The following is a 21881-nucleotide window of genomic DNA, read 5'->3' as shown; positions in this document are numbered from 1 at the left end:
TTGACCTGGGTCAACTCACGGGTGGAGGCATGCTGTTCCCAGCATGTGAAGCCCAGGCATCTCCCTCCAGCCAATCTCTTGGCCTTTGTCTGACAAAAAGATGAGGGCCTGGGACTGGGTTGTGCTGGAGAGAGGACACAGCTAGGACACAGGCTTATGGTGCAGGGAGATCACAGAGGATCCACCAATCTCCCTGACACTGAGAGCCAAGGTAAACGGTAATCAATCAGCCACTACTCATCTGAACATGTAGGCCCTGAGAAGGGAGCAGGAGAGCACCATAGAGAAAATGATGCTGAGAAGGGGGAGCCAGTGGGCTCTAACTGAGACTTCTCCCTTCTCTATGACAGGGGGAATCCTGGGGCCCCCTCGTGTGGAACAACATGGCCCAGGGCATTGTTTCCTTTGAAAAAAACAATGGGAAACCTTCATGTGTCTTCAACAGGATCCCAAGCTTTCTGCCCTGGATAAAAAGCACAATACTTCAGCCTGCAGGACCCAGACTCAGGTGCCCCCAGGACTGATGCATCCATCTTCTCTGGGGCAGAAGCCAGAACTACCCTGGGCAGAGCAGGGTGGAGGGGAGGCTGCCAGGGACTAAATAAACTTCCATCTCTAGAGTAGAAATCATTGATACCTCCTTTATTCACCAAAATGTCCTATAGCCTATAGCTTATTGAGTAAATTTTTCTTCTATTTCTCAAGAACCTATTTTTATATAAGAATGGATCCAGGAAAGAAACCTCATTTTTAAAACATCCACCTTAGAGAAGCCTGGACTGGAAAGAAGTGGTCTGCTAGCTGTTTGCAAGTGATGAGTGTGCTTTGACTACGGGAAAATGTATGGTGGGTAGAAAAGTAATAGATACTCATCAGAGAAAGACAGTAAGAGGCAGAACATAGCAATAAGAACATGAAAATTCCTGAGAATTCCACCACCCAAAGGGCATCATCATTAATGCTTAAACAGGTTTCCTTCCCCTCTGTTTCTATGTCTTCATAAGATGCTGTTCCTTCAGCAGAATTGGGACTGGGCTGTTTAGAATTCATAATGCCTTCCTTTCCATGTCGTCACACTGGTGAGAGTGTTGGGATAATCTGTTTGCAAATGCTTATAATTGTTAGGCCCAGGGACATCAGAGCCATGGTTCACCGGACCCTGGACACAGAATACTGGAGTGGATAGTAATTATTACGACAATAGGCAAACATTTCCCTATCACCTGGCAACAGTGACCAGCAAATCTTGAGGGGAACCCCCTACCAAGAAAACAGCCACTATGATTTGGGTAACAGTCCTCACCTCAGGTCTAGGAGTGCTGCAAGACCCAAGCAGAAACCAATCAAGCCACTCAATTCTGACAGACCCACTGATGGTTTGTTTTGGTCCAATGAATATCAAGTCCAGGACTTTTGTCCAAAAGGATAAGTGAAGCTCTCTTGGTCACAGAATATTTACATGTAAAGAGGGGGCTCTAAACATTCGAAAATACAAGTCTGCACTGGTGGTCAGAGAGGCAGTGGGGTTACCATTTGGGGAGTTTGGGTGTGTCCAGCTCTACAAGCTCCTAAAGTAGGTCCAGTCTCTATCTCATTCACCAAGGAGACCCCCACCACAGCCCTTGCCAGCCCGTACTCCAACCACAGATTCCCAGTCTTTTCAAGCCAACCACTTGCTTCTCAAGGTCAGCAGCCATCTTGCTCACATCCCTGGACCTAGCTTGCTAAATAGCTATTCATGACTTCATCAGGTTGGAAAAAGAGCCAAGAGCTGAGAAATGGAGACATTAACGATTCAGTCACTGAGGGGCTCTGGGATACAGCTCCTCTGCTGGCTGCAGCACAGGCTTCACTTTCTTTTGTTGTTGTTGTTGAGGAAGATTAGCCCTGAGCTGACATCTGCCAGCAATCCTCCTCTTTTTGCTGAGGAAGATAGGCCCAGAGCTAACATCCTGGTCCATCTGCCTCTATTCTATGTGGGATGCCTGTCACAGCATGGCTTGACAAGCAGTGCTAAGGTCAGCGCCCGAGATCCGAACCGGCGAACCCCTGGCCATTGAAGTGGAACGTGCGAACTAACCGCTGTGCCACCAGGCAGGCCACCAGGCTTCACTTTCTTGTTCTTTCTTCTTGCTTTCACCTTATGACTCAGCACTGGGAGTGCAAATGTGGTCACAGTGCTATTGTCACCTACCCCAAGCCAGAGAATTTCGACCAACTACCTTAGAGATGACGCAGGAAAACCGGAAGCACAGGTCTAGAAGGTCCGTGAGGTCTTGAGCCACACTCCTGCCTTCCCCTCGGGCACCGTGTGTCAGGAAGAAATAAATACCAGCAGCTCTGACCTGGGCAGACCTTCAGGGAAGATGCAGCCACTCCTGCTCTTGTTGGCCTTTCTTATGCCCCCCGAGCCTGGGACAGGTGAGTGACCATCCCCATTCCAGATGTTCCAGCCCATCTCAGAAAACCCTCTGGACTCCTGATCCTTCGGCCTAGCACAGTCAAGGATTTTCCTCAATTTGAGCCCAAGAACTTTCTAGACCCCCAGCTCCCATCCCAAACCTAGACTAACAATCCAATGCTGCATAGACACTCAACAAGGATGGGAGAAACAAAGGGTGTTCACTAAAGATTTAGTCTGTGAGCCTCTCTATTATCACCTGGGAAGTGGGTTGTTCAAAAAAAGCATTTGGCAAAGGATGTGAAGCTACAAAGATAAGTAATTAAAATCCCTCACTCCAGATCAGGAAAGGGCAGATCAGACAAACCAGCAGCAGTAGTGGGACCTGTCACTGGACTCAGCTTAAGAACCAGTTTCATTTCTCAGTGCCCTAACCCCTCACCCCTGCCCAGGAGAGGATCCCAGGGGGCAGCTGATCTCAGAAGGGGCGAGATGACTGCATGCAGGGCACCCATTGGTGCCATGGCTCTGCCAGAGGCCCGGGGACCCCTTTTTCAGCCCCGTCTCCCCCTGCCTTCTGCTGCTCTACACAGTGCCCTCCCCGTATGACGATGGCCTTCAATCCCACCATCACGATCTCTCTAAGTGGAGGCCATTCATTCATAAAGCCCAAAAATGTTTACTGAGTTCCTAGGACAAGTTAGACCCTTGAACATGAGGATTTTAGAAAATCCAGGGCCATAAGCTCACAGACAGATTATTAGATACGGGAACCAGTCAGGACGTTAGCAGAGGCTCAGAGGGGTCAGGAGACTCACTGAGAAGAAGACATCAGGGGAGCCCTGTCCACGATCCCATGGGCTCCACCATCATGAAGACAGCTCTTATCTCCTCCATGCACGGTCTGAAGTAGGACGAGGACAATAAGCACTGTCCCTCCTTTTCTCACAATGGGCTCTGAGGCTTGACATTCAGGAAAGGTTATTCTGCTGCAAGGAGAACCTGGGAGGACTCTTCCACAGTGTCTGCAGGGCACTGTAGACCCCACCCTCAATCACCACCTTCTGAAGCCTCCTATCCTGAAAGGCTCCACAGCCGCTCCCAGAAAGCACAACTTCCAGTCTTTTCTTTCAGGAATCATCACCGGAGGACACGAGGCCAAGCCCCACTCCCGCCCCTACATGGCGTTGATTCACTATCTAGTTGAAGAGACGCCCAATAGGTGTGGCGGTGTCCTCGTGAGAAAAGACTTTGTTCTGACAGCTGCTCACTGCTGGGGAAGGTGAGGGTCCACAGACAACTGACACCTCCTGAGACCCCTACAGGGACCCCTGTGCTCTGTCCAGAGGCTACAGCCCAGGGGAGCTCCCCCAGCTCCTGGAAACTCAATGCCACAATAGCTCATCAGAGGAGCCGTCTGAAGGTATGACTGGGCCATGGAAAGTGAGAAATAGGACAGGCAAACTTTGGGGTCAGAGGTTCAGAGGTGAGGGCAAGTGGCCCAGTTGAGAAGAGAGACCACACTGGCCAAATAAAGCAGCTGTGGAGGATGAAAGCATGCATTAGGGTCAAAATGCAAACTCAGAGTATTTTCACAGTATTGCCTGAGGACAAGAGAAAGCTTCCAGAAGCCCTCCTCTCAGTGTCATTGAGAAGCACAGGGCACAGAGTCACTCAGAACCTGGCCCTCGTGTTGTCTCGATTTCCTCTACCTGCAGCCCTGCCCTGCCCCGGCTGTCACCTACCCTTCATGGCTCCAGGACTGAATCTCCTATGACTCCATGCACCCTACGTCCCTACTCTGCTTTGTGTGCAGCTCAGTCAACGTGGTGGCCCTGGGGGTCCACAACATCCAACAGCAGGAGAGTACCTGGCAGGTCATCCCTGTGAAAGAAGCCATCCACCACCCAGACTATAATCCTCAGAACTTCTCCAATGACATCATGTTAATAAAGGTAAGGAAATCTCCCCATTGCTCTTGCTCTCTTGGGTCCAGATTTCTTCCCCTCCCACTGGGACCTGTCCCTTCCCTCCTTCCCATCCTGGCCACCTGACTAGTCCCAAGTGGCTCAGGGGAAAGGGGAAGTCAGTGCAGCCCCATTGCGGTGTCAGGCCCAGGAAGCAGGTGGCTGAGCTGGGCTTTCTTGCCTCTTCCCATCAGCTGGAGAGAAAGGCCATGCAGACTGCAGCTGTGAGGACCCTCAGCCTGCCCTGGGGCAAGGCCCAGGTGAAGCCCAGAGAGGTGTGCAGTGTGGCCGGCTGGGGGCAAGACTCAATGGGCATTTCAGCAAATATACTGCAGGAGGTGGAGCTGACCGTGGAGAAGGATGAGGAGTGAGAATCCATCTTCCCCGACCATTATAACCAGACCACCCACATATGTGTAGGGGACCCGAAGATGATGAAGAATATCCTCACGGTAAGGTTTACAGGATCTACCTAGACAAGCACTCAGAGAAAGGAAATGGGAGGATGTCGGGTATAGGAGTGGCCATATCTTCATGCCTCAACCTGAGAGCTTGGGCATCCAGGGTCCACAAATCCAGTCTTTAGTTTTTTCCCGCATGGATCAGGGCTGCAAGCTGAGGAAGGATCAGTCACCCCACAGCAGGGTTCTCACCAAAGTTTCCCTAAGGATTAGAGAGAAAGCCTTGGCCTGGGTGGAGCTGCAAAGAACAGTCAGAGCCAGGCTGGAGTCCTGGGAAGAGGGAGGTGACAATGCCTGCTCTAGCCCTGATCTTCCAGGCAGCCCATAATAGAGACCACTGACCCCTGGGATGGTGGGAAGGACAGGACCCCGAGCAGGCCAGTTCCGTCCTTCCTCTCTCTGCTCCCAGGGAGACTCCGGGGGACCCCTCGTCTGTGAAAACATGGCCCATGGTATTGCCTCCTATGGACAAAACAACGGGACCCCTCCAACAGTCTTCATGAAGGTCTCACACTACATGCCCTGGATAAAGAGAACAATGAAGCTCTTCCCATAGCAGCCATGATGCTGGCCTTGCTCTGTGCCTGACCATCTTTTCTGGGGCAGAGGCAGGAATCCCGTGGGGCGGGCAGTGGGACTGAGGGGCCATAATAAATGGATCTCTAGCGAGTGTGACTGAAGTCTCACTGACTCACTGAACCACTTTCAACACGCAACAGCATGCTCCAGGCAGCCCTCTGCTGTCAGTTGTGGCTGTCCTTCCTCCTTCCTCCTCCAGCTCTCCTTCCCCCTAAACCCCATGCTGTATCCTTTCTCAGTCACAGCGCTGTGGTGCTGAGCCCTGTGCAAGGGCTGAGTCTGAAGGCTGCCCATTATAAAAGGACAATCTTCTTCCCATATATATGTTCCTCCCTGGGCCTTAGAAAATTCCTACCTTCTCTAAGCCAACCACCAACACCAACCCCCCAACAATCTGGCAGAGAGAGGAGCAGGTCAGTGGAAGGGGAGTGACTCCATGGACCCAGGAGGCCAGGGGCCAGGCCGTGAGCACTGAGCTTCCTGTTTCCAGGGCCTCTCTCTCCAGAGGGGGCAGCTTCTCCCACAGCCAGGACCATCTGCAGCTTCAGAACTTCAGATGCTCCCACAATGGCCACCAGCCTCACTCTGGTCCCATTCCCTGCCCTGTCCTGGGCCCAGCACTGAGCTCACTCAACCTTCCTCCCTGGCTGACCCTCCCACAGCAGCTCCTGTTTTCCATGTGACTGCCCTGGCCACCAGCTCCTTTCCATTCCAGCCCATCTTGTTTTGCGCCAGCCTTTCTCTCACCTCCTTAAAAGAGTTCCCAAAGCCCCATGTCAATTCTCCTCTATTACATATTTATGTCATAAGTGAGCTGCCAGCCCACCTGATGCCTATTAGAGGGGCGAGTACCCACTTCCCAACTGAGCAGAGTTCAGTTCCTCCATCCAGCCCAGCATCCCAAGGCCTCAGCCACTATGGCCTATGGAGTCACTCAGCAGCCTCAACCCCTTTCAGCCTAGCCTGAGGACCCCTGCTGGCAACCTGGGTTATGGCAGCTCTGTGAGCCTGAGGGTTCCAGGGCAGCTGGGCTGGAAAATACCACTTGGTTGTCCATCAATGCATCATTGTCGATCTCTCTGCGCCAGGCACATAATAGGCTATGTCCTTTACGTTGGGAAGCTTACAGTGAGGTGAAATGTCCTCTAAATTCTCCTGGTTCCTCCTCTTCCCCCAGGCAGGTCAGTTCGGCAGATGGATCTGTATTTGGAATCCTCAAGAAATCGTGTCTTGAACATAAGTAAATTCTCTGTATTTTATCTGTATTGCACATTACAGTTTTTTATGTGTGATCTTTTTTGATTCCAGAAGGCAGTGTGAAATTGTAAGAGACTTGGAGACCCACAGGTCCTGAGGCTCCCAGTCTGTGCTCAGGGGATCCCATGACCAGAGGCGAAGGAGGGAAGGAGGAGCCAACTAGAGTAGCCTTATTTTTATTTATTTACTTGTGGAAGGAATGAGCCCTAGTCCACAAACCCACAAAATACCACACTTCAAGTGCAAGCCCTTTCATTGTGATGAAAATAATAAGAATAATAAGAAGCTTTCACATCTTGAGGTGTATGGTGAAGCTGTTCTGGTTGAACCGTGGTTAAGCCGAAAACTTGTTTTTCCCAGAGTAGCCTGACTTCTGACCCACAAAACACACACTGTACATCTGCTTCAAACATTTTCCCAAAGCAAAGAATGCACTCTTTAAAGATAGGGATGAATGTCTCCCTTTTCCTGGCACCAATACCAGCACTTTTTTCAAGATAAGATCTTCTTCCCGGAGGACCATGGTCAAGCTGACCTGCTGTGTATGTGCTAAACTGTAGCAAAACATATCCTTGTGAGTTTGGGGGAAAATTGTATTGCTGTTGTGCATCATGTATGTTCTTGGCTGTGAAATGGTCTAAAGCCATGCTGTAGCCAAGCTTTTCAGGAGAGCTTTCTTCCCTGGGGGAGACAGCACTTCTGGGCTAGTCCTCAGCATTGGCTCAACTAATATCACTGTGTCTTTCTTATCTATACACTGGTTATGATTATTTGCATCAACAATTATGATCCTGACGACCTTATTCTTTTTCTTAAGATTTTATTTTCCCTTTTTTCCCCAAAGTCCCCTGGTACATAGTTGTGTATTTTTAGTTGTGGGTCCTTCTAGTTGTGGCATGTGGGATGCCACCTCAGCATGGCTTGACGAGCAGTGCCATGTCCACGCCCAGGATGCGAACCAGTGAAACCCTGGGCCACCAAAGCAGAGTGCGTGAACTTAACCACTCAGCAACAGGGCCAGCCCCCGATGACCTTATTTTAAGATCCTATATCCTTCAAACAGCACCATCAGTGACACATCCAATTCACAAGAGCTGAACAAACACTGAATCAATTGAGACAAACATCGAAAAGATAAGCAATTTCATTGAAAAGAATAACAAATCACACAGATATGAAAAGCAAGTGCAAGCTTATTTTTCATTCAAGACTGTCCCCACGTCCATCTGCCAAGCCTCCCCTGGGGCTCACAGCACCAGCAGAAGCACAGGGGAGGGAAGAGCTGAACGCACGTGCGGAGATGAACAAGCGAATCGTAGAAGGTGCACGAGCCAGGGGACAACTTCATGTCACAGCAGTAGAAATGGACACTCTTAGGAGAAGCAATCACAGTAAAGAAATAGATACCCCAGAAAGTCAGCCATGAGGAGCTCCGTAGAGTCCCAGGGCATAAACCAAAGCCAGGGAGATAGTCGCCAGGCATATCTGCCACCAGGGACACAGGTGTGTGGCTTCGAAGGACAGTGCCTGGCTGGTCAGTTCCCCCTTACACCTTATAGGAGCACTCAACATTGTATGACACACATGAGGAAGGAAAATAATTAACTTCTAATGCCTGTAGCATCAGGAAGACTGGGATGCTCTTGATGGTACCTGTTTCCTTAAAATGCTTTCTAAGTCAGTTTACACCTATTTCTCTCTCTTAATCTAGTGACTTGTATTTCTAAGACTTACTCCTACATGAGGTCTAAAGTGTGTGCGTGTGTGTTATTTATAAAGATGTTCACACTCTATTATTTAATAATAAGCCCCAAATTAGAATCATTATTATTGTCCAAAGTAGCGAAATGGTAAAATATGGCACATGGACATTATGGATGCTGCAGCCCTTAAAATCTACATTATCCACCACTCTAGAAAACTAGGCTAAGAACATTAACAGGCAATTGATTTTTAAAACCAATAAATATTTGGAAAAAAGTAAAAGCTCACTAATTAATCAATGCAAATTAAAATATAATTTTTTGCTTATCTAATTGAGGATTTACAGAATTAATCATGCTCACATCAGTTTGCACATTTTGAAAACGGCATTTTCACACCTTACACACAAAGGTCCTAAGGAAAAAAACAATCTTTGATCTGGCCGTCAATCACACTGAGAAATGTGGACAAGGTAAGTGTCCTTATAGATTTGTTACGAAAGTCAAATTTTCAAAACATGCCAGTGTTCACCTCAATTTGGAGATTAGATTTTTTAAAGTTCCATATGATTGAACACTGTGGAAACTTTAAAGTTTTGAGATAGAATTACATTTTGCCACATCGAGAATGTTCACTAGGTATGTTAGAGTCAAAAGCAATTAGAGAGCAGTATATACTACAATCAAATTTTTGCTTATACATGTATTTTCCTTTTAAGCTTTTTTCTTCCTACATGTCCATTTTCTTAATTTTCCTATAATCTTTCTGTATTATTTAAATAACTTAATAGGTTATTTATTAAATATAAATGAGAATCTAAAGTGAAATTCACTAGTAGAGTTTGAACAAAATGAGGGAAATGTTTATGTTGAATAATTTAAATTATAGGAATAAAAATTAAATATGTTGTGATCACAGCTATATAAAAATATACATAGAAGGGCCAGCCCAGTGGCATAGCAGTTAAGTTCGCACATTCAGCTTAGGTGGCCTAGGGTTTGCTGGTTTGGATCCCGGCTGCAGACCTACGCACCGCTTATCAAGCCGTGCTGTGGTGGCATCCCACATATAAAGTAGAGAAAGATGGGCACAGATGTTAGCTCAGGGTCACTCTGCCTCAGCAAAAAGAGGAGGATTGGCAGCAGATGTTAGCTCAGGGCTAATCGTCCTCAAAAAAAAGTATTCAAAAAATATATATATATACACATAGAAAGAAACCTAGATGGAAAAACATCTGTTAACAGTGGTCAATGGGGTGCTGAGATCAAGGCAGACAAGTTTTTTCTTCTTTCTGTTTTCTAATGTATTCGATATTTTAAACTGTATAATTATTTAATTATATTTAATTAAATATATAATTTAATTAAGTGTACAATTTAATTATATAAATATATAATTATTTAAAAATATTTGAATTCAAAAACAGGTAGGCTTCAGTAAGTTGGTCCATGTGTTAGTTAAGATAACCCTAACTATTCAGACAAACTTTAGCCTTTCAGTGACTAACACAGTAGAAATCTGTTTCTTGTTCACACACAGTCCAAAATGAGTTTCCTGGTGAGTAGTGCCCCCTCCGACTCTCAAGTGTCCCAGTTTGGAGAATAATTACATGGTCAACTGATGATCAAGGGAGCAGGCTCAGTCCCCTAAAGATGTGGCATCCATATTCCTCGTGTCCACCTGCATCAAACCCTAGAAGAGGAAGAGTCTACACGGTCAGGCCCAGGAGTGTGTGGAGCCATGTCTGGAAGGTGCCCACAGCATTTCCACTCACATCCCATTTGCGGCAACACTCAGACAGCCACACTAGACCTCAAGTGAGGCTGGACAATGTGGTTCACCTGTGCCCCCTGGAAGAAAAGGGAATTGTTTTGGTAAACTGCCATCTCATCTCTACCACGATGCTTAACAGTGTTTGCTGTTTATAGGGATCATGAGCCCTAAATTTCTTTCTGCCTATAAAACTAATATATTTCCATTATAGAAAAAAATTGGATAATATAAAGTTGAAAATATGAGTCACATAAAATGGTTGTTCTGGTTCATGTCTTTCACTTTAACAGAATTGGTATCAAATGGTATACACTGTTCTACAGTCTACTTTTTCCACTTTATATCAGATGATACAAACCACTCCATGCCACTAAGCAGTCTTCTGAAACATGACGTTTTTTAACAGCTGGTCAGCATTTCATCCCATGAATATATCACAATGCATATTACCACTCTCCTATCTTGAATATGTGGATTGAGCATTAGTGGAAAAGGGTCTTAGGGAATATGTCCACCTCCACCTCTTCCTATATTTACCCAGAGCCCCAGAGTCAGAAGCTCAGTCTCAGGAGTAAGATTTCCTACCAGGAAACACTGAGGTTCTTGCATCTTTTTTCAAATCTTTCTCTGCCACATGCAGGGTCTGGGTTCCTATTTCCCAGTAACTACAGTGAGGGGAAGATTGTATACAGATGTCACTGAATTTCCTATGTCGCCCATTCTTTCCTTCGAGGACAACAGCACAGGCCAATTCTTGGCTAGAAAGTGTCTTGCTCCCATCAGACACAGGTGGTGGGAAGACAATGGCGCGGGCACAGCCTTCTCCCAGCACTGACACTCCATAACACATCACAAGGTCATCAGGAGAAACTTCTGAAGGAACTTCCAAAACGTCCTTCTGAGAGTGACACTAAGGCAGCCCTGAGGATGTCTGGAATGGCTCATAGTACACTGCTCTCCTACAAAGCCAAGAGCACCGATGTTGGTTTCCGACGACAGCAGAATCAGAGGGAGGGAAGGGGAAAGTGACCCAGCCTCAGCCTGCCCAGAAGATTTGCATTGTTGGCAGCAAAGGAGGCCCAGGGAGGGGGTGGGAAGCACATGACTTTAATGTCCCAATATCCCAGAGGAGAAAAAAGTTGTAACTGACGGAAACGTAATAAAACAGTCCAAAGTACATGTAACCAGCTATGGATGTTGTGAAACATTTCTCACTCATATTTGATCTAATACCACAACTTTTACTAAGATAGAAAATAAAAAACATTTAAAAACATACATATCCCTATCTACTCTCATATATTCCATTCTCCATGGATAACTTCTAGAAAGAAATAGGAGGACAGCTAATTTTTGACAAAGGAGCCAAGAACATACAATGGAGAAAGGAAAGTCTCTTCACTAAATGGTGCTGGGAAACTGGACAGCCACATGCAAAAGAATGAAAGAAGACCATTATCTTCACCACACAAAAAATTAATTCAAAATGGATTAAAGACTTGAATGTAAGACCTGAAACCAGAAAATTTCTAGAAGAAACCAGAGGCAGTTCGCTCTTTGACATCAGTCTTAGCAGTATCTTTTCAAATATCATGACTCCTCAGGCAAAGGAAACAAAACAAAACATAAACAAATGGGACTACATCAAACTAAAAATCTCTTCACACCAAACGAAACCGTCAATGAAACAAAAAGACAACCCACCAACTGGGAGAAAATATTTGCAAATCGTATATGTGATGGGAGTTAATTTGCAAAATATATAAAGAACTCATATACTCAACAATAAAAATACATCTCAATGAAAAATGGGCAGAGGATATCAACAGACATTTTTCCAAAGAAGATACACAGATGGCCAACAGGCACATGAAAAGTCCTTCACTGTCACTAATAATTAGGGAAATGCAAATCAAAATTACAATGAAATATCACCTCACACACTTTGGAGTGGTGGTTATTAAAAAGACAAGAAAGAACAAGTGTTGGAGAGGATAGGGATTAAAGGGAACCCTCATACACTGCTGGTGGGAATGCAAACTGGTGCAGCCACTATGGAAAACACTATGGAGAGTCCTCAAAAAATTAAAAATAGAAATATCATATGATCCAGCAATTCCACTTCTGAGTATCATCCCAAAGAACATGAAAACACTAATTTGAAAAGATATAAGGAGTGACCGGCTCTGTGGCGCAGCGGTTAAGTTCACACGTTCTGCTTTGGAGGCCTGGGGTTTGCCGGTTCAGATCCCGGGTGCAGACATGGCACTGCATGGCAAGCCATGCTGTGGTAGGCGTCCCACATAAAAAGTAGAGGAAGATGGGCACAGATGTTAGCTCAGGGTCACTCTGCCTCAGCAAAAAGAGGAGGATTGCTTGCAGATGTTAGCTCAGGGCTAATCTTCCTCTAAAAAAAGAAAGAATGAATGAAAAGAAAAGATATATGGAACCTTATGTTCATTGAAGCACTATTCATGGTAACCAAAACCTGGAAGCAATCCAAGTGTCCATCAATGGATGAATGGATAAAGAAGACGTGGTATACATACACAACGGAATATTAGCCATAAAGAAAGACGAATTATTGCCATTTAAGAAATGTGGGTGGAATTTGAAGGTATTTTGCTAAGCGAAATAAGTCAGAGAGACAAAAAACAAATACCGTATGATTTCACTTATATGTAGAAGATTAAAAAAGCAGAGAAACACATAGAGCACATAGATACAAAGAACAGATTGCCATTCACCAGAGGGGAAGTGGGTGGGCTGAGGACAGAAGGGGTAAAGGGGCACATATGTATGGTGACGTACGGAAACTAGACGTTTGGTGGTGAATACAATGCAGTCTATACAGAAGCCAAAATATGATGATGTCCACCTGAAATTTACGTAATGTTATAAACCAATGAGACCTCAAAAAATAAAAATAAATGAATAAATAAGAAGTGGGAGCAGCCAGGGTCTCAGCAGGGTGGCCAAGGGTCAAAGGGTGAAGAAAGGAAGGCTTCCCCTTTCTTCTTTCATCACCTTCACCTTATTCCTGGCGTCCTCACCACAGCCCACCTCACACCACACCTGTGTTTCTTTCACCCTTCTCCATGCCTTACTAAGTGTAAATTAATAAGGAATCCAGGAAACTTATATTCATTTAGAGAAACTGAAATTCCAAACGAGTGAAGGTCTGATCTTGTAGACACAGGAAATAGAAGAAATAGGCAGCCACCAGCTTTCATGCATTCTGGGAAATTATTGAATTCGGCAGGTTTAGGGTTCTGGGATACAAGCCCCAAACACTCCTCTTGTCGCCCTGGATTCCCGTGTGTGCTGCCAGCACTGACTCAGTGGTTGTGGGGGTGATGGCAGTGTTGTCTGGGATGACTCTCTCTCTCTCAGATCACTGGCAGTTGAGGGGCAAGCCTCCTGGGCAGCTGGGTGATGAAACCTACCACACCAGCAGGTGGCTGGGACTGTGAATTCGGACCCCCACCCCCATACTTCCTTCCTGTCTCGGGGGCTAAAAGCCTAGCAGGAGGAGCACCAGCAGCAACTTGCTGGACAGCCTTCCTAGGAAGATGAAGCCGCTCCTGCTCATGGTAGCCTTTCTCCTACCCCCCAGGGCTTGGGCAGGTGAGTGACCATCCCCAACCTCAGAGGTCAGACCCCTCTCAGAGACCCCGGATCCAGACTCCCTAGGCACTTCCTACCTCAGCATCGAGGGGCAATTTATTTGAATTCACAGTTCCTCAGGTTCCTCATCATAAAATACAAATCATTTCATGCCTACCTCATAGAGTTACTATAAGAATTAAATTAGTTAGTGTACATAAAACTCTTGCAATGGTCTCTGGCACCTAAACATGCTATATGAATGTGCTCTCTAAATTCATTTTGCCACCCATGTGTCAGAGCCTAGGAGATAAGGAGATAGCAATAACAGTCCCATCAGCTTACTTCTAGAATCTTAAAACCAGTCCCATGCTGGTCATGAGCAGACCATGAGCTGGACTCAGCGGAATCTGGAAAGCCCTTCTGAGGAAGAAAATACCAGGGACTTCAGGAAGACGTCACTCCAGTGGGCTCCCATCCAACAGGAGAGCATCTGTCCTCAACAGGGGAGGCTGAAGCTGGCCAGGCCTGGAGCAAGGGTTCTTCTGCTCCTTTGGGGGAAGTAGGAGGAAGTGATGTCTGAGAATGGGAGTCAGCAGTGTTTCCTGAAGAACCTTGGAGTGCTCTCCCAATGTGTGGAGCAGACCCCTGCAATCCCAAACTCCTCTGTCCTCTGTATCATTTCTCCTGCCTCCCATCTTCCAACCTTTCTGGAGCACTAAGCTGGTACCCACGTTGAGGGTTCTGAGAGCACAGGGATAAGTACTGAATGCTTCCTTCCAGGGGAGATCATCGGAGGCCAAGAGGCCAGGCCCCATTCCCATCCCTACATGGCATATCTTCTGACCCAGACTCCAGTGGGTCTAGGCACTTGCGGGGGGTTCCTGGTGAGAGAAGACTTTGTGCTGACGGCAGCTCGCTGCTGGGGAAGGTAAGGAACTAAGGACCTTCCTGGGCGACTAATAACACAGGCCCAGAGGAGTTCCAGAGAGATGCCATCTGAAAGCAGAGTTCTAGCAATGAAGAAGTGACAAAGAGATGAGGTAGGTCAGAGGGCAAGGAAAAGGCCAGTGTAAATGAGGCGAAAAGAAAGACATGATCAAAAAGAGTGATAGGGGAACCAGAAGGGACACATCAGGGCCCAAAATATGAATTCAAGCTATCTCTCAATTTATTTTAGGGGAAGCAAACTCAAAGTTCCCGTGTCACTCAACATCCCCAGCTCAGGGCTTTGGAGAAGCAGAGGACACAGACAGCTCAGCCCCAGAGCCCTCTCGTCCCCTCAATTCCCACAGCTTTAGTCTCACCACCCTGGGCTGTCCTCCTGCCCTGAAGATCTGGGGACCGAGCTGCTGTGGCCCATACCTACCTCTAGGCCACCTTTCCTTTGCAGCCCCATAAATGTAATCCTGGGGGCCCACAACATCGAGAGGCTGGAAAGCACCCAGCAGCGAATATCTGTGCTCAGAGCCATCCGCCACCCTGAATATGATCAGCAGACCAACCTGAATGACATCATGTTACTGCAGGTACCACCTACCTGACCCTCTGGTTCCCCAGCCCAGCTGGCTTTCTCCCATTGTGGGGGCTCCATCTCATCTTGGGATCATGGAGGAGGAAGCAGGCACAGAATCCAGGTAGTGGTGGGAGGAGGGGATGAGTTCGTCCCAGGAGTCCCTGAGGGCCTCTGCTCTTCCTGCCAGCTGGAGAATAGCGCCAGACTGAACCGAAACGTGAGGCCAATCACTCTGCCTCTGACCTCGACCAGGCCGAGTCCTGGGACCAAGTGCACCGTGGCAGGCTGGGGCCTGGTTGGCCCGTATGCTAGAACAGACGTACTCCAGGATGTGCGGCTGAGAGTGCAGAGGGATCAGGAGTGCAGTGATCGCTTCGATTTCTACACCCGCCAAACACAGATTTGTGTGGGGGACCCGAGGAAGAGGAAGTCCACCTTCCTGGTAAGGCCCCAGGCATCAGCCAACATGGCCCAAAGCAGACGGGCCTGGGCGGTACTGACCAGTCCAAACAGACTACATCCCCACAGCCTCAGCCAGGGCCCAGACCTGAGTGATGTGGGGCTTTTTCCCATCAATCTGGTCTCTTGGGGAGGGGAAGAGCAGCAGAAACACAACGTACACATGTGCAGCCTTGTTCTGGGGAAGGGGAAGGTACCCTGACTTGAGTTGAGCTACAGACGTAACCACAGTCAGGACTGAAGCCCCACAATGGAAAGATCCAGAAGCTTGACTTCTGCACCCCAACAACCTCCCATCTCACACACATCCCACATTGAAGGAGCCCACCTGTGCCTGACTTCTCTGAGGGCTGTGACTTAGGGAAGCAGGAGTGGGGAGGCCTGACTTCACATCCCTTCTTCTCATCACCCACAGGGGGACACTGGGGGCCCCCTGATGTGTCAACAAGAAGCCAAGGGCATCGTCTCCTACGTAAATAGGATGGGGGCTCCTCCAGCAGTCTTCACCAGCATTTCCAGCTTCCTTCCCTGGATAAGGAGAACAATGAGACGCTTCAATCAGTGGGGTCAGACTGAGACTCCCCGTGACTGACATTTCTTCTCTCGGGCAGAGGCCAGCTCCAGGGGGGTTGCCAGAGCCTTAATAAACATCCGCATTTAGAGTGGAAATATCTGACTTCTCATTTGTTCAGTCAACATTACTCAGTACACAACAAACGTACGGCAGGACTGAGGCTGAGCAACTCCAGCAAAATGGGGTGTCTTCCTCAGGACAAATAACTGCCCTTCAATGTCCTGGAGATCAGGACCCTTCTTCCCTCCTCCAAGCCATCCAATCTCTCATCTCCCCTCCCCTCATGGCCTTGAGAAGGGATGGAAGGACCCCTCTCTCCCCAGGGCAAGGCTCTCTACTCTCCACCCTACCAGAGACCCCCTAATAATATTAAAGTACAATCCACCTTCCGTATCCCCCTGTGGATTCAACACATGGGGACCAACAAGCCAATGATGGTAGCATCCTACTGAACATGCACAGACTTTTTTCGTCATTATTCCCTAAACAATAACTATAGTATTAACAACTATAGCATTTGCATTGTATTAAGTGTAATAAGTAATCTAGGGGTAATCTAAAATGTACGGAAGGGAGGACACACAAACGTTGTACACAAATACTTTGTCATTTTATGCAACAAATTGAACAGTCACAGATTTTGATATCTATGGGGTTATGGAGCCCACCTGCCTTGGGTACTGAGGGACAACTGTATACTTGAAAACCGTGTGCCATTGGTGTGTGGGGGACAGGCAAAACAAAGGATAGAATTGAAATTCCATACGAGGCCTAATTTATTGGTAAAACTGGCATCTCAAACCACTGGGAAACAATAATCTAATAAAAGGAGTTAGAACAACTAGGCAGTTATTTGAGGAAAAAGAGAAAATTGGATCCATTCCTCACATCATAATCTAGAATAACCCTCAAATGGGTCAGAGATCTAAATGTGAAAAATTAAACCATACATGTACTAAAAGAAAAAAACAAGATTGACTTGCTTTAAGATAGATAACAAACACCCATGTTCACAGCAGCACTATTCACAACGGCCAAGAGATGGAGCAACCCACGTACCCATCACACTCAGTGTCCTTCTACGAAACCCTTCACCACGCCAATCCCCACAGTACTGTGGACCAGTGTTCTCATTTTCAACGTGAGGAGGGTCCGCTTCTTGTTTTGAACACCGAAGTTATACAAAACTCCACACAAAATGTTGACTAAAATAATATGACTTTTACCCCTAAAGATTAGCCCATATTTGATGAAAGGATTACTGAAGTCACTTGATTTAAAATCATGGTATAAATACCTTCTGAAGGTCACTGTACAGAATGAGCTGGCAGATTTTTCTACCTCCATCAAAATGTAAATTACTCTCGCAGTCTATACAGAAACTGATCAGTAAAAATGTACACCTGAAATTACACAATGTTGTACACCATTATGACCTCAATAAAATAATTGAAAAAAAGTTAATTATTCTTTACAGTGTGACATTTACCATCTGAACTTTTGCACCTTCCATGAACTTAAATGGAATAATCACTGAGGACATATTTTATCAAATCCAAGTGACTATACACAGAAACGCTGTGGTAAATGTGGCCATTATTTTGTGGGTCTTCCTTATCAGAAAATCATTAGCCTAATATTCAGTGTAAGACATTTATCAACAAAATTTTAATCAACAATACATCTTTGACAATACTCAGTCAATCTCCAGATTTGCTACCATCTGCCCATAGGAATTCTCCTTTACTAGCATGCTTGGGAGGATAACAGTCTCATTATTAAATGTTTGCACTGGCAAATGGAAAGAATACTTGATGGTGGGGATTGGGGAGGAGAGTGCAGTGGAAGTGTCCCCCATTCAGCCCTTCCTCTCTGTGACAATTACTTACAGCCCAGAGCACTGCCCAGTCTCAGGACTCAGTCCCCAGGAAACGCCAGGGCAGACATGTCTCACCTCCAGGTCTTCCTCTGCCTGTCAGCACTTCCTAGGCAGCTCTCTGCCTCCAGAAGCCCTGCTGAAAAGATTTCCACAGACCTCACAGCGCTCACCTCCAGGAGACAATTCCTTCCTGACCATCCCAGAGGCCAGACCCACCACCTCCCACGGGTCTGCACTCTTCTCTCGTAAGGAAACTTCAACAGCAGAACTCTGCCATTAGTGTTTTGCACACTGAACTCTAGTGCAAAAGGATACAATTCCTCCCACTATCTTTCTCCAGGTGCAGACTCTGTACATTTAAGGCCCTACTTAGTGACTGGGAACTCATAAAACCATGACAACCTCATGCTTAGTAACCCCACCTGGAATTAAAGTAGACTTCTGGTCTGCAGGGAACACACGCTGAACTCAAACATGCTCGTCGTTAGGACAGCACATGATTCTGGTGGAGGGAAAGCTGAAAATGGGGGATATAACCTTCCATTCTCCAAAGCTAAGAGTGGTTATCTTTCCCAAGAACTATTGTCTGCATCAAGAATAGAAGAGTTTACTAATAGTTTCCTAGGTGTCACCTTTAACTTGTCCCTCTACTGCTGAGTCACCCAGCTGTACCAGGGCAGGTAGCCAGAAACTAACTGAGCCATCAGACTGTTGCCTCACCACTGCACCCACAGCTTTAATGGAGACTGGCTCCCACCCAGGCCCCTCCTGCCCATTTCCCCATCTCACTCTGATTTCCCATTATTTGTATCCGCCCTCATTATTCTGAGAGATCAATGCCTTAGGAAGTTAAATTAATGCAGGAGTTCAGAAACCCATGTGGACATCTCCCACACATGCACACGCCAAAGCAAATTTGTGTATTATTCACTCCTGCATCAAACAGACCTTTATGGGTATTTTGTATATGTCCAACTCAGGATGGAAAAGAAAGATACCAGAGTATCCTGCCCAATCAGTTCAAAATATTCAGGTCTTAGAGACCAGCCTCATCCTGGAAGGGAGCAGGACACAGGGGTGTAAGACAGCCAGGAACAAAGAAGCAGCCAGCATAGGCACGAGAAAGCGTTTTCCAGGTCTTCCGGACAGTCCACCTTGAAGACAGATCCTTTCCCCATAAGATGTATCTGAAGCCTGCTTGATATAGACCAGAGTTGAGCTCCTCATGACAACAGGGAGAACTAAGGAGGGACCCAGGCCATGCCACAAGGCCACCATGCTGCACAAAGAAGCCAGAAGCCCCATCTCAGTGTGTAGCAGTCCTGACAGAGGGCTCCCTTCCCCACCACATCCACCTCCACAGATTACCCCAGGTTCTAAACACTCTGCCTTCTGGCCACAAGACCTGTCCTCTGGTTTCCAGAATTCTCCTCAGAGCCCAAGGCCAGGACCTCCTAGACCCAGCCTCAAGGTGAGCTTTCTCATACCTCATGCCAAACTAATCTGTCAGGTAGTGAAGGAGACCAGACAAGTGGAGGAAGATGCCCACCTGCACCCTAATGAGTAGCTCCACTGAGGATCAGGACTAGGGGCAAGGTTTCTGGAGGCAATGACACTTATATTCCTCCTTCTCAGGACAGTGAGTTGTGTAGAAAGGGCAGAGGAGCAGAGCCCAGATGGAGACAGTCACTCTTCATTGGGGCTGTTCTTTCCTTAGAAACAAGAACAGAATCCCTCACTAGGCTTCAAGCACTGCTCAGTTGTCCCTGATGACATCAATGCCCCATTCAGATGAAGAAATTTTCTTCTCATCTCTCTCTTTATCTTCAAAAATATCCAAAAGTATGGAGAGCCAGGCCTCTCTATCCCACCTGAACACATTCAGGAGAAGTTAGAAGGAACCTGGACTTCCTCATGGTGGTCAGAGCAGAAGGATGAATTCAGGTAGGCTTGTGGGCCATTGCTTGCCCCCTCCCAACCTCTTCGTCTGTCCCTTCCACTTTTCTCCAAATCTCTGCTTGCCTAGACTTGGTCTACTGCCTAATAAGGTCCAATTGATAAATAAGGGGTAGGGGCTGGCCCTGTGGCCGAGTGGTTAAGTTCAAGCGCTCCGCTGCAGGCGGCCCAGTGTTTCGTTGGTTCGAATCCTGGGCGCAGACATGGTACTGCTCATCAAACCACGCTGAGGCAGCGTCCCACATGCCACAACTAGAAGGACCCACAACAAAGAATATACAACTATGTGCCAGGGGGCTTTGGGGAGAAAAAGGAAAGAAATAAAATCTTTAAAAAAAAATGGTTGTGTTTCTATACACTAACAATGAAGTAGCAGAAAGAGAAATTAGGGATAAATAAGGGGTAATGTTTAAGATGTGGCTATGCTCAAGGCTCTTGCTTTTACATAAAAATTTCTTGCAAATTATGGAGAGACAAAGTAGAATGGTGATTTCCTGGGATTAAGGAAAGAGGAGACGAGGGAATTACTGTTTCATAGGTTCAGAGTTTCAATTTGGGAAGAAAAAAAAGTCCTGGAGATGGATAGTAGTGATGGTTGCACAATAATGTAAATATACTTAATGTCACTGAACTGTACTCTTAAAAGTGGTTAATAGCTAAATTTTACGTTATGTATATTTCACCACCATTTTAAAATTAATTTTTAAAAAGAATCTCTCGTAATACAAAAAAAACTTAAGCTCTCATGGTAGAAGATGCTATTTGGAGAAAGTGGGCAGCGATCCCCTCTGCACATGCATGGCATTGTTAGAGCTACATTTTCCTCTGGGTTCTAGGTCAAGCAGAAGAGGCATCATGTCTGGTTGATGTCACAGACCCAGAAGTGGCTCCATCCCAGTAACTCTCCCCTGTTAACATGACATAGAAGAAGCAGCAGTTGTGGGAAGAATGAGCCAGAAGTGCTCTCTGAAGAGAGGGCTGGGCTGCAAAAGAGACGAGATCCAGGATAGAAGGCAAGGCGGAAAGGAGGAAATCTTGCCCATTCTTCTATGATACTTTATCTTACTCGGAGGTCACTGAGCTTCTTGGGTGTGTACATTAATAGTCTTTGTTTGCTTGGGCATTTTGTCACCAAAATTGAGAAATTTTCAACCATTATTTATTCAAATATTTTTCTGCTCCTTTCTCTCTCTCTCCTCTCCATCCGGGACTCCCATTACACATATAGTGTATGCAGTTCCCCACACAGCTCTGACACTCTGTTCATTTCCCTACTTCATTTTCTTTTTCTATTCACTGAAAAGTTCTAAAGCAATTGCAAGCTTATTAACAATAACCTTACGAGAGTGGCCAGGCCTCTCTCCAGTCACAATGGCTAAGCCCAGGCACAGGTGCCTTCTGCCCTTGGTCAGAGCAGCAGAGTCATGATCAGCTGGGTGTGGGTCAGATGAGACAGGGGGCAGAGAGGGGCAGAAGGAGAGCAGACAGGGGCAACTGCCTGCTGATATGATCTGGATCCATGGGTAACCCTGATAGAACAGGAGAATGAGTCATTGGTTGGGTGGATGTGTAACCATACATAGTGTGCCAATAGCTCAGAGGAAAGTTACTATCAGAATAAAGTGATAACACAGCCAAATGTACAAGAAACAAGCGATGGAAATTGTGAAAACTCTCATGAGTCTATGTGACAAGATGCTCAAATGATAAAAACCTGCTTTGGCCAAAATGACATTCTATCGTGTTCGA

General features: G+C 46.6%; 1 protein-coding gene and 1 pseudogene across 1 annotated transcript; both read left to right on the top strand.

Moving 5' to 3' along the window:
• Positions 1-2366: 2366 nt before the first annotated feature.
• LOC106848593 (granzyme H-like) lies at positions 2367-5711 on the top strand (annotated as a pseudogene).
• A 7878-nt stretch (positions 5712-13589) lies between these two features.
• LOC106848617 (cathepsin G-like) lies at positions 13590-16394 on the top strand. The gene is made up of 5 exons (XM_014868627.3): positions 13590-13769; positions 14532-14679; positions 15142-15277; positions 15452-15706; positions 16139-16394. Exons 1-5 carry the CDS (start codon positions 13715-13717, stop codon positions 16313-16315), a joined length of 771 nt encoding a protein of 256 aa, XP_014724113.1. The 5' UTR covers positions 13590-13714; the 3' UTR covers positions 16316-16394.
• Positions 16395-21881: the final 5487 nt, after the last annotated feature.

This window comes from Equus asinus, chromosome 2, assembly GCF_041296235.1.
Source record: "Equus asinus isolate D_3611 breed Donkey chromosome 2, EquAss-T2T_v2, whole genome shotgun sequence".
Lineage (NCBI taxonomy): Eukaryota > Metazoa > Chordata > Mammalia > Perissodactyla > Equidae > Equus > Equus asinus.
The sequence above is the reverse complement of the archived record's forward strand: the minus strand, read 5'-3'. Positions and strand labels throughout refer to the sequence as shown.